Below are 12,713 nucleotides of genomic sequence, written 5' to 3'. Positions count from 1 at the left end.
CCCCATTCACAATACATGTTATATAAAAAAGTGTAGGGTTAAAGTCAATACACAGAGCCCCAATCTATGTAAAAGTTCCCACCTGCGTAAAAGAGTATCTCGTAAACAATGTCACGATGATCGTTTAAAAAATAAAAACCTTTAAATTGAGCCCACACTGAAAATATCCGCACATTCACAGTCAACTAAAGACTAATATCATATTAACCTCCATAATTGGAATTTTTCCACCCCACTGACCAGTTTGCTTGCTTCTGAATTTCTCTGTGTCATGTTCCGGATCAATCTGTTAATTGGCTTTACCATCCTGGATACTATTGCCCTAATGTGACCCACTGAGCTACTGTCGGGATTTTGAGGGGGCCCTGTTGGTTCTCCTTTGGCTGCTTGACTTCCTGGATGTGTTGTGACTTTGTTTTGGCCACCACTTTGCTTAGACCCTGCTCCACTACTGTCCTTGTCTGGTTCAGAGTGCAGATACTGTATGCCAGCTTCTCTGACATGAACAGCTGTATCAGAGTACAATCTTAAAACCTACCTATCACTTGTTTGTGGCTTATTGAACGTGTATCTTATTTGGGATTATTAAGGGTTAGTTCAGGATGTTCAAGAAGTGTAGGTTATGGGGAGTCCACCAGAGAAGATGACTCTTCTCTGCTAGCATGCTGGCAGTGTGTTAAGAAATGGAAACCTCCAAGAGAACCCGCTCTCGCACTTCAATGACTCACATGGTCTGTCTTGTGATGCTGGCTGGAAATCCACTCATACATCAGGTAAGGGAGAATAACCAGTCAGCTCAAGGACTGTAGAGCAAACATCAGTACCTGTAGCATCTGTGTCTCTCTCCTTTTTATACTTGAAGGTACATTTCTGATCATGCTGCTGAAATTCCACATGGAGTGATTTGCTCTCCGTTGAGCTGCTAGCACCTAAATTAAGTGACCTTGAGAAGTTTGACATACTTTTTCTATTCTTCAGATTACATAATTTACATAAGCAAAACTACATTTCTGTTGGGCAGTGGGCCCATCAGAGAATAAACCTTCATAGAGGCAAATAAGGTGGTGAACAAACACATCTGGAATGACCTACACAAACACAACAATGGACATCATGTTCCTCACACCTTCTATATATAGTTTGCCAGAAACACTATCAACTTGATTGCAATCAATCAAGCAGCTTTCTTTTTCTTTACGATATTACCTGTTGGTGAGAACCGTCTTGGCGAACAAAGATGACTTGAACAAACAAATATTTGCGAGCCAGCTTGGAGAGTTGTGGTTATGTAGCACAGCCTGTGTTCACAAGCAGTCTGCAGAATCTCAATTACAAAATAAAACTGTAGACAAATGATTCTTTTAGGGGCTGCAAACCTGCTTTCAAGTTTTTTTTCTCTCTCAACAAGGGGAGGTGATCGGAGCTTCTCATCGTAGACTGTGTTGGTTTATTAAATGCATCATGTTAGTTGTGTCTTCCAAACCTATGATTTAAAAGAAGGGGGTGCATCCTCAATTTCTAAATCTTGCCCTACAGCTGCTGACGCTCACCGTATTTTTGAGATTTATTTTTCAGAGAACCGATCTGAATTTTTCCACCTTAGAATCGACTTATTGTGATTAATCTTTACATCCCTAATATGAACACCTTCTACAGTGAAGAATAGAGTACAATTACAATGTGGAAGTAAGGTAGAATAATCTAGAAGGGTAAGGCATTAAGTAAGCCTTATAGATGCATCTGACATTACTGATAAATATATTATTATATTTAGTAAATCATAAAGCTTATAATTATTTTAATTTACTATATAGTTGTATTTTTCTATGCCTGTAACGACGGGGACAGGACCAGATGATCAATCCAGTAATTAATGTGCAAGTCTTTTTTCTTTTTTGCTCCATGACGTTTAACAGCCCTACACCAACGATATACATTAGATTCAATACTACAGTAGCATGTTCTGCAGACTGCAGTAATCCTCTCTATTTTTTGTAGAGCCATCTCCCCATACAAATACAGCATATATGTTAGGACATACTGTGCAATATCGCTCACATGCTCTCAAACAAAGTGTTTCTCAAATGAACACCGTGTTCCTCTGCACCTCATCAGTCCTGCAGCTCCCCCTGACATTTGACTGGCACCGGTTTGGAGGTGCCAGTCTGGCAGAATCTGCATCAAGTCAACGAGGCTGAGGCAGGGGGAGACCAGGAACTGAGCAGACTGCCTTTCACAATTAAAGCATTTAAAAGACGCAAGTAGTTCAACATTCATTACAATACACAGATCGTGACCATGTGAAGAAGTGATACGAAGAGTGGTTTAATTACTCTCTACAGCCGGAAAGGAATACTTTCTATCCTGCTTTATATTATATTATATTATATTATATTATATTATATTATATCATATCATATCATATCATATTATATTATATTATATTATATTACATTGTATCATATCATATCATATCATATTATATTATATTATATTATATTATATTACATTATATTACAATGACATGATCATTGTCCATAACAATGATATACAATTCCCCGAGATGACAAAAACAAATAGGCTAGTTAAGTGATTGAATTAGCTGAAAGCAGGTGGTGTTACGGTGAAAATAGTGACCATGTTAACTGGTGACTTTCGAGGTCGTAGATCAAATGTCTTAGAAAAGAAAGTTTCTTAGCTAATGTCAGGACGTTATAGTTTTTTCAATGAAGACATGTCTGATGTGTATTTCTGACATCATAAAGACAACAAAAAATCGTTTCCAGACGATTTCGGCTGCTCGTCTTCAGTTAACATGGTAACTTTATTAACCGTAACAGCGGCATCCACCTGTCATGCAATCCGCCTGGGCTGCACATTTATAAACAGTAGTCGTGTGTCATGAATAAAGGGACACACATCATTTATCATAGCCAGTCTTAAATTGCCAGCTCTTCTCAAACGCAGATTTGCTGCTTACGTGAAGCTTCAACGTGGGTTTTATTCAGAAAATCTGTAGCCTACAGGAAGTTGTATTATTATTCTCCGCAGCTTGACTGTGGTCGGTGAGACTGACAGTGGGCAACCTCAGACAGGTGGAGGAGACGTCCTGAAGCAGTTGAACCGCATCGTGGTTGGACCTGAATCGGGCAGGACTGGGCTGGGCTGCGGGGTCGATGTGAACGCTCGGTCCGGGGATCGTCCTGCAGCTGCAGGATTCAGAGGATGAGACCAGCTCCACAACATGCTTTGGCTGATATATCCATCCTGAGCCTTCGCTCATATGCTGGACACTTAAATGTGGACACAGGGAGGACGAGGGATGTAGCTGCAATGGATTAAGAGGAGTACCCTCCAACTTCGATATTTTTCATTAGATTTTTGGGCTTTATAATATTGATCACCCTGCCTGGGAAATGGAAAACCAAGCAGCTGAGCCGCAGAACTATGAAGACGTGCAGAAAAGCGGCTATCTCCGCAAGCATAAATCAATGCACCGGCGGTTCTTCGTGCTGAGGGCGGCCTCGGAGCATGGTCCTGCTCGGTTGGAGTATTATGAAAACGAGAAGAAATTCCGCAGTAAATCACCTGTGCCCAAAAAAGTCCTGAGCCTGGAGACCTGCTTCAACATCAACAAGCGGGCAGATTCTAAAAACAAGCACATGATCGTCCTTTATACCCGCAGCGAGAGCTTTGCCATCGCTGCAGACAGCGAGGAGATCCAAAACGAGTGGTACCAAGCGATGCTGGACCTCCAGTGCAACTGTAAGACATGAGAAATGTGATGTGATTCCTACTGTCTGTTTTCTGCATCAGGCCCATCCTGCCCTAGGCTGTTTGTTCTCCATTTACTATTTGACTCGACCAGTCCTGATTGCTTATTGCATACCACCTCCTCAAATGATTTGAAATTTTAATGTAGGTCTATTTGATCCTTTAATAAAAAAAAAGAAGAAAAAATAAGAGTAACAGTGATGCACATTGGACGACGTGTTTTCAAGCCAGAGGCAGGTGGATCCTTCTGAACCGGGTCCACCAACACGCTATGGGCGGCATGTGCTGTGTTTGTGCTGCACATTCTCAACACATTACAGTTATACCTGAGGATTATCTTATGTCCTCCAATTGCATTTTTTTTTTGTACATTGAGTTACATCTAGCAATGATTATGTGAAGACGATCGTCGTTTCTGTGTAAAATGCAGCTCATGTATTAAGACGGTGTATTTTTTGCATGGCGCAGTGGGCATATAGCAACCATCCGACGGATGCATCATATAGTAGTAGCCTATCGTGGTGCACTCCGCTGAAGCCTGTGTTTTTGTTTTTCTGCACAGCGCTCGGTCTAACCTACATTTGTGTTACACGGTGCTGCTGCTGCTGCTGCTGGTTGTAGGGAAGAGAGGGCATCTTCAGTGCGCTCACACTGTGGAGAAAAAAATGTGTTTCTGTTGGGTATCCTCGTGTTTACGTTGTTATCCTTATGCTGGAGCCGAACACCATAACCCCCCCAACCCCCCCATCTCAGTTAGTAGGGACTGAGAAGGGCTTGCCCAGCTCGACTGTTTTCATGTAGTGAAGCCTTGAATAGATTCACACTGGAGAACAGACCCCCATTTTGTTAAGTTGATGTCGCCACAATATGCTTAATTTATTTCAGCGCAAACCTGTAACGTGAGAGGGGTTATTCACAGCTAGACAGGAAGGTGGATAATTACAGTATATGTTATAGTGATTCCTATGAGGGCCACCTTTAATACATTACATATTTTACTAAGGGAGGCAGAACAACACTACAACTGTTAGTTATTTAGTAAATGTGACATGGACTGTATTTTAATTAAAAAAATTAAAAATAAATTAAAAATAATAATTAAAAAAAACAACAAACAACCTTTAATGTGGTTGGCATTGAACTGATTTGGAATAAATTATTGAACTATTAAGCAGTGTGTATTTTTATTCATTGTATTTTAAGACCTAAATTATTATTATTGAGATAAAGTTTAAGTTACATTGATGAGTTCACGGCAGTAGCCACTTGTCTCATTTTATTTTTGGCAGGTTTGTTATTGATGGAGGAACAAATACTCGGGTCACCTAAACTCGTTTGCCTTGATGTTTTTATTTAATATTTCAACAATTTTTGCATTTAATGAAAACACATAATCCATTGGGTGTTTCTGCATATTGATGATGTTTTTGATTTCCTTATTATTATTATTATTGAGTAATTCTTTCTCCATTGTTCTTTAGGTAAGACTCCCGAAGACTATGGCAGTAGTGGAGAGTGTAGCTCGCCGTCTCCTGTTCCAACCTTCAAGGAAGTATGGCAGGTCAAGGTTTGGCCTAAAGGTCTTGGACATGCCAGGAACTTAGTGGGCATATACCGGCTGTGCCTAACGGACAAGACAGTCAACTTTGTCAAACTCAACTCCGACGTGGCATCTGTGGTGTTGCAGCTGATGAACGTTCGCAGGTGTGGCCATTCAGAGAACTTTTTCTTCATTGAGGTGGGTCGCTCTGCCATAACTGGCCCTGGAGAGTTCTGGATGCAGGTTGATGACTCGGTTGTAGCTCAGCACATGCACGAAACCCTGCTGGAGGCCATGAAGGCCCTGAGTGAGGAGTTCCGTCAGCGCAGTAAATCTCAATCTGTCGGGACATCGTGTGGTGGTGGGACTGCTTCCAATCCCATCAGTGTGCCCAGCCGTCGTCATCATCCAAACCTGCCACCGAGCCAGGTGGGCTTCTCTCGACGAGCCCGCACAGAGACACCCGGAGGAGGCAGCAGCACGAGCACTTCACCCACGTCACGCCACGGTTTCCCGAGGGCGCGAACTGCCAGCATTGGCGCCAGGTCGGAGGAGAGTGGAGCGAGTGCAAAAGGGACGTGGGCAAGCTCGAGCCCGAGTCTTAATGGTTCCTGCTCAACGACACCGACACTAAGGCCCAAGCCCACCAGGGCCCCAACTCCTGCTAAGATAACCCTTAGCCTTGCACGCTACACACCTAACCCCGCCCCCTCCCCCGCACCGAGTCTATCCTCCAGCTCAGGTCACGGCTCCGAGTGTGGCCTGGTAGGAGCAGCGGTGGGAGGCATGACTGTCTGCTCTTATCCTCGTGTTTCTCAGAGAGTTTCCGTTTCAGGTTCACCAAGCGACTACGGCTCCTCAGATGAATACGGGTCCAGTCCCGGGGAACACTCTCTGCTCGTTCCCAGCCTGTCTGGACATCACGCACACGGAGAAGGCTCTTCCAGCTACATAGTAATGGGACAGCGAGAGGGCCTCCTTGGTTCCCATCATCGCTCAAAAGGTCGCCGGATTTTAAGACGTGCATCCAGTAGGGAATCTGAGGCAGAACGCAGACTATTAAGTAAGAGGGCTTCCCTGCCTTTGGCAGCCCATGAAAGACTGATTCCAAACAGGAAAGATGAAGACGATGAAGATGACGAAGAATATGCCATCATGTCACGGAGTGCTAACAGGGGGAGAGCTGATTTGCACCACAGCTCAGGAGCTCTCGCAGGTGGTGTTGAGATGAGGAAGAGGGCTGACAAAAGCCGGGGAGAAGTTGCCCCTGGAGCAGGTGTCGACAGCGGATACATGTCCATGTTGCCTGGAGTGACGACTCCTCCTGTCTCGCTCTCTCTCGCAATAGGCATGTCCGACTCCAGCGCTAAACCCAGGGCAGATGATGAGTACATGGCCATGACCCCCAACAACAGCGTGTCCCCTCCTCAGCACATCCGCCAGCCCAGTTCTGAGGGCTACATGGTCATGTCTCCCAACAGCAGCAGCTCCACAGACCTGCATGGACTGGGCATGTGGGATGGCAGGGGCAGCATGGAGAGCCGATCTGCGAGTGACTACATGAACATCTCGCCTGTCTGCAGCCGCTCCGCCTGCAGCACTCCGCCCTCCCACCCCGAACAGCACCAACTCCAACCAAAAATGTTTAATTCCTACTTCTCCCTGCCACGAGCATATCAGCATACTCTGTATACCCGCTTTGAGGAGGACTTAAACAAAGGGGAAACAAAAAAGGACAGCGGTGGGCATGAAGCAGCTGGAAGGGGAGGGGGGTTGGGATACAGCAAGAGAAACAAAATTTTAGTGGGCTCTACAGGTGGCTGCCAGCTCTCCATGTCTTCCTCCTCTTTCTCCTCCAGCTCGGCCAGCAGTGAAAGCCTGGAAGACAAGTCCATGTCTGCCGGCAGGGGGCTGAGTTTATTACGGACTGGAGCGGAGATCAAGAGCATGGGGACGGGCACAAAAGAAGGGCGTCTCCATCAGAAACGCGGATCAAGCAGTAAGAGCCCAAAGCAACAAAGGAGGGGTCGCCCACTGAGCATGTCTTCAGACATGGCCAAGGCAAACACTCTGCCCAGGGTGAAGGAGAATCTGCTGCCGTCAGTGTCTGCAAACGTCGGTGAGTATGTCAGCATTGTGTTCAAGGAGGACAACAAGTATGACAGAGGAAGATCTAAACACGGACAACCTGTGATCCACGGGACACTCAGGCCGATAAACCAACCGCTTCTCTGCCACGATAATCCTTCTGTCCTCCCGCGCAGCTTCTCAGCACCCCTGTCCACTTCAGCGGAGTACGTCAGCATGGATTTAGGGAAGCCGTCTTTGCCCCTGACTCCTGTTAGAGCCACATTCAGCACCCCGCAGGGCCCGCCAGCTGTTGCCCCAAAGTCGCGACATGAGCGAGTCACGTCTTCTCCTTTGTCAGCAGAGGGCAATACCAGTTACAGAACAAAGGTGAAGATGGCGGCGTTGCCAACGGACCCCCCTTCCACATTTACGGACAGCAAAGGTTCAGATCCCAGCATTTCAGCGAGACCTGCCATCCACTCGGGTCAACCCTTATCCATGGAGCAGGAGACAGGCTTGGGCTTTTCTCCAGTCAAGTCCTTCCAGTCTCCTGAACGGGGCAGCAGATCGGTCCGAGGCGACCAGCAGGGCCGACAGAGCCACCGCTCAGACACTTTTAACTCACCTCCCTCTCATCCACGCCACCCTCCCTCTTCTACCTCCCTCTTCCCGGAGGGCAGCCAGGCGGCGAGCCATCGTCACGGTTTGGATTGCTCACCGTGGGAGAATAGACAGGCAGCCGGTTTATCTGCCACACCTCCACCACAAGCCTCCACCTCATCTGATGAACAAGGCCTTAACTATATTGACCTTGACTTGGCCATTAAGGAGAGTCCTCAAGCAGGAGTGGATCGCACCTCCGCCGCCTACAACATCGGAGGTGGCGCGATGGGCAGCAGCGCTGGCTCGAGCCTCAACACTTACGCCAGTATTGATTTCTATAAGTCAGAAGAACTGAGAGCACACCAGAGCAGCAGGAAAGACGGTCAAGGTAAGAGAATCTGGTAATGCAGACCAACTTGTGCTAACACAGCTCTCATACAAAGAGTGGCTGTGGAACATTTTGTACCAAGTCAGACCTGACTGAGTCCTGTTTTAGTGACAAAATAATGAATAATTCATCTTTTGACAAGTTTTGCATGAGAGGCTTTACTTCAGATGGATCCAAACAAATAATAATTGCAAAACTAAACTGACGTCATTTTAAGTATTTCTATGTTTTATTCAGGAATATGAAGGAACTGATTTTGATGTGCGTTCTGAAATTGAAAATGAAAAGGTCATGTGATCGCGAGGCGTTAAAAACGCGCTAACAGCAAACAGAACTCGAGTGTCTTCTGTTGGCTCCTTCACAAGGTAATATGATTGTTTGACATTTAAGTTACCATGGCAAACATTTTAGAGGCACTTCTTTGCCTAGAACAAGTAAATTATCCGAGGCACGGCAACAATCAGTCAATAGGCCTTCTGCTTTTCCTTGACTTTTATCTCTGTCATAAACATGTCTCCTGCGTTCCCTCAGATGATTGGATAGAAGAGGACTTGAAGGACTACACCGTAGATAAATTAAGAGAAAACATGAAGTTAGTTGCAGACCTGATTTTTTATATTTTAAATGTAAAACATGCTGATCATATTGATGTTCCTTTTACAAAATTTTGGACACACAACAACATAACACTGTTATCAATAACCCAGCTGAATATATTATTATGATGTAGACAATGCGCACCTACTAATAGAAGGGTTTCTCTTTATTTATCTGTTTGCTATTTCAGAATAAAAGTAGATATTAAAACAATCAAAATAAAAGTTTTTTTTTGTTTTGGAAAGAAATGCATACATACGTAGGCATCAGTGTCACTATTTGTATTTCTGTAAGAAACTCATGTCAAACATGTATGCATCGGCCTTCAGATCAAAATGTCTTTAACACAATCGCATGCGTCAGTCAGGTGTGTCCAAACGTTTGACCTGTACTAAACTGAACTTTCTCAGTCCTCAATGATTGTAAAAAAAAAAAACATTTCCCAAACTCTGAGAAAATATAATTTAAAAAAAAGAAAGAAAGATAATTAACTCAGAGCTGAATCAAGACGATGAACTGCTCATGTTAGTGATCACAGATCGTCACTTCTTCTGAAAAACAAGTGAGAGTAGAATACCACATGCGTATCAAACAGCTGTATAATCACCGCTTGTTGGCTGCGTGTAAGCTTTTAACGTGATGTGTATAATCCACAGACAAAACTCCTGTCTGGGTCTTAGTGGCTCCTTTTCACTCTCCCTTTTTTCATCCCTTTACTGATGTGTACCTTCGCTTCAAGCTGGAGGGCAGCACCGTGTTTCAGCTGCTTTCTGTAGAGTCTCTTATTATCACAAGTGGGTGTTCAGAGAGCAAAGCCAATTGATTTGTCTGCTGGTAATGAGCCATTTCACATAAATGGAGGTAGAGGGGACAGAACACAGGCAAGGTGTTTATGTTCATGTGTGGGTGTGCCGTCGGCTGCAGGCTCTGAGGGTTCCCTTATTGCACAATTATTTAGTGGTTCATATTGTCGGCTGTAGTGCGTTTTTAATGGATTTACATGGAAGTGTATAAGAACTCAAACAGTGTGTCAAAAAAAAATGTAAATATGCAGCTTAATTTAAATACTAATCACACGACCAAATGAAACAAACAACTTGTGCACCTTATTTATTCGGAGCGGCTACAACATTTACATGATTGATATGCTAATGCTTTTCAATCTGCGCGTGTACATGTATAATCATAACAGCTCCCTGATTGTTTCATTGGCGGGTCGTTTATTTCCGCGTTTCACTTGCACGGCGGGCAAAGAAGGCTCCGGCACGTTCCACAAACGACTCCTTTTCATTTAATTTTCTCTCTGCATCGATTAGCGGCCGAGTGTGAGTCTCCTCCCATTGGCCACAAACGCTGTTCATCTGACAGCAGTAACAGTTGAAGTCAGCGCGTGAATGTTAAAGCGACTGCACTGTCATACATGCTCAAAATAAACAGACGTGGTTGTCGATTGCTCGTAACCACTCAAATAATTGTGCGGCTGTCACATAACCACAACTATATAGATTACATTCACAGGAGACGCTCAAGTAACATGAGCATGAGGATTAGATTAACAGGCTGGTTTGTAGCTGACACTGAACGATGATTATTGGACTGCCTGAGCGAAGGACAAAGTCTGATTTAGTGATACTGACTGTTTGCTGTTCTTAAATCTGTCATTGATTCACTCTGAGAAACAAACAGTCAGAATTGAACAGTGATGACGAATGAGTCTGCGACGTGAGCGTCATGACGACAGTCAGAAACTGTAATGATGGAGTTAGAGCGGAATAATGCAGGAATAGAAACTATGAAGAAGAAGATACACTTTATTTATCCTGCGAGAAAGGAGGAAACTCCATTTGTACACTGTTGTTGAACATGCCACACACACACACACACACACACAGACACACACAGACAGGATCCTATGGAGATGAACTTGTATGGAAATATTTCCGAGTGAGGGGTCTGCCCACAGCGAAAGCTCCTGAGCTTGTTGAGGGGGTTTGGTGCCTTGCTCAAGGGCAGTGCTCAGAAAGTTAACTGTCCGTTCTGTGAGGATCTGCCCGAGGGTCATCAGAGTCATGATGGCAGCCTCCACTCAGACCTGATTGACAGGAGATCAGACGCACTCAGCTTTTCCAGCGACCAGACCCACTGTCAGTCATGGTCCGCGCTTGAACCGGCGGTCCTCCTGTTCTCAACTCAAGTCCGTCGATCTGAGCTACTGCCGCCCGTGTAAGCGTGTATTATGAACGTAAAATACATATCTGTTGTTTTTTGAGTTTCGGCCAATCATTTGACCCTGAGAGTGCGTCAGGCGAACGGCTATACTGTCTCAGATCTGCTCCAACAACAGGCTGAGTCATCAGCTCCATGTCCAAACAGTTATTCTCTGATAAAGTTATATCACAGCACAACTCCTCCTTTGTGTATCCTCAAGAGAGAAAAGCAACCTTTGTAGCAGCAACTTGTTTAGGTGGCTGACTGAAAGAAGAATTCAAACAATGTCATCTAGTGAGATAAATGTGACGCAAAGACAACACAAACTGTTGACATCTACGACTGTGTGCATCAGAGAATCCTTTTAGGAAGATAACGTGCGTCATGAGATATTTACACAAGCAGCCTGCAGCAGGAGCTTCCCATTCAATAAATGTGATGTGTTTAAAGGAGACTGAGTCCACTATGAACGGCGTTAACTTTGTATAGGTTTTTGATCAGTGAGACTGAGAGTAGCTTCACTGTGAAATATGATGTAAACTACAATAATGGATAACGTGTTTAAAAACAGAAGAAGAAGAAAAGAAGAGAAACCCTCTGTGAAATAGAACGATTTCATCCCCGGCCTTCTTTTTCTTTCTTTTTCTCTCCAGATTGTTGATCTCTCCACGCTCGCTCTCTGAGGGGACGGCCCGCTCGGTTGCCACAACAGAGCTGTTCACTGAAGTCTGAACACTGGAAACCCTGGAAAACTCATCCCATCCCCGTCTGCTGTTTTCTGTCGACCAAATGTGTGCCAAACACACACACAACAACACACACACACACACACACACACACACATGCACACACACAAACAAATCCACACAAGGGGTAAGAAAAAGATTCTGTTTTCGCCTAGCTTTGGATAAAAATGACTTCTGATCATCATTTAGCGAGGTATGGACAAAAGATGATTTGTGATTCAGCGTGACGCTTGTTGCCATGGAGTCGGAGTCAATCAGTAAATCTTCATTCTTCTTGAACTCCTGAACTCAGCACACAAACACAAAAGTGAAACGGGTGAAGGTATAAATATACACGGCTTTCAGGGAACTGGACAAAGGTGGAAAAAAAAAAAAAAGTCTGTGTGTTGTTTGAATGAATCTTTCAGTATGTCCTTGTGGTTGGTGCTGCAGAGAAGTCAGATAAATGAAGCCTCAGCTGGTCCAACAATAACATTTAAAGCAAGTCACCTTTTGTCCACACTGTACAAGTTAAACGATCATCAGGGGTCAAAATAAGAAAGGATATACGGCGTAGAAGGTTTCACACACTCATACATGCTGTCACTGTAAACATATTTGATTTATTATACACAGTTGCCCAAAAGCCTTTAGTCTTTCTGACAACTTTTCTCGTGTTACTTGGAAACGTAAAAATACTTCGACAATGCTTAATGATGACATTTTCAAAGTAGTTATATCATATAATATCACGCTAGATAAAATAGGTCATGCAAAACCATTGTGAGAAAATCCCCGCACATCTTAC

At 44.2% G+C, this 12,713-nt stretch overlaps 1 protein-coding gene across 1 annotated transcript; it reads left to right on the top strand.

The window, feature by feature from the left end:
* Positions 1–3,031: 3,031 nt before the first annotated feature.
* On the top strand, positions 3,032–12,023 carry LOC306831486 (insulin receptor substrate 1-B). The gene is made up of 3 exons (XM_079355616.1): positions 3,032–3,765; positions 5,256–8,375; positions 11,834–12,023. Exons 1-3 carry the CDS (start codon positions 3,417–3,419, stop codon positions 11,839–11,841), a joined length of 3,477 nt encoding a protein of 1,158 aa, XP_079211742.1. The 5' UTR covers positions 3,032–3,416; the 3' UTR covers positions 11,842–12,023.
* The last annotated feature ends 690 nt before the right edge of the window (positions 12,024–12,713 follow it).

This window comes from Symphodus melops (assembly GCF_947650265.1).
Source record: "Symphodus melops genome assembly, chromosome: 11".
NCBI lineage: Eukaryota > Metazoa > Chordata > Actinopteri > Labriformes > Labridae > Symphodus > Symphodus melops.
Note: the sequence above shows the minus strand (reverse complement) of the source record. Positions and strands in the feature narration are given on the sequence as shown.

Excerpts from the sequence above, each read along its gene's own strand:
- LOC306831486 (XM_079355616.1), top strand. The coding sequence starts at position 3,417 with ATGGAAAACCAAGCAGCTGAGCCGCAGAACTATGAAGACGTGCAGAAA. Across the intron at positions 3,766-5,255 it reads GCTGGACCTCCAGTGCAACT|GTAAGACTCCCGAAGACTAT; the intron begins GTAAGACATGAG and ends ATTGTTCTTTAG.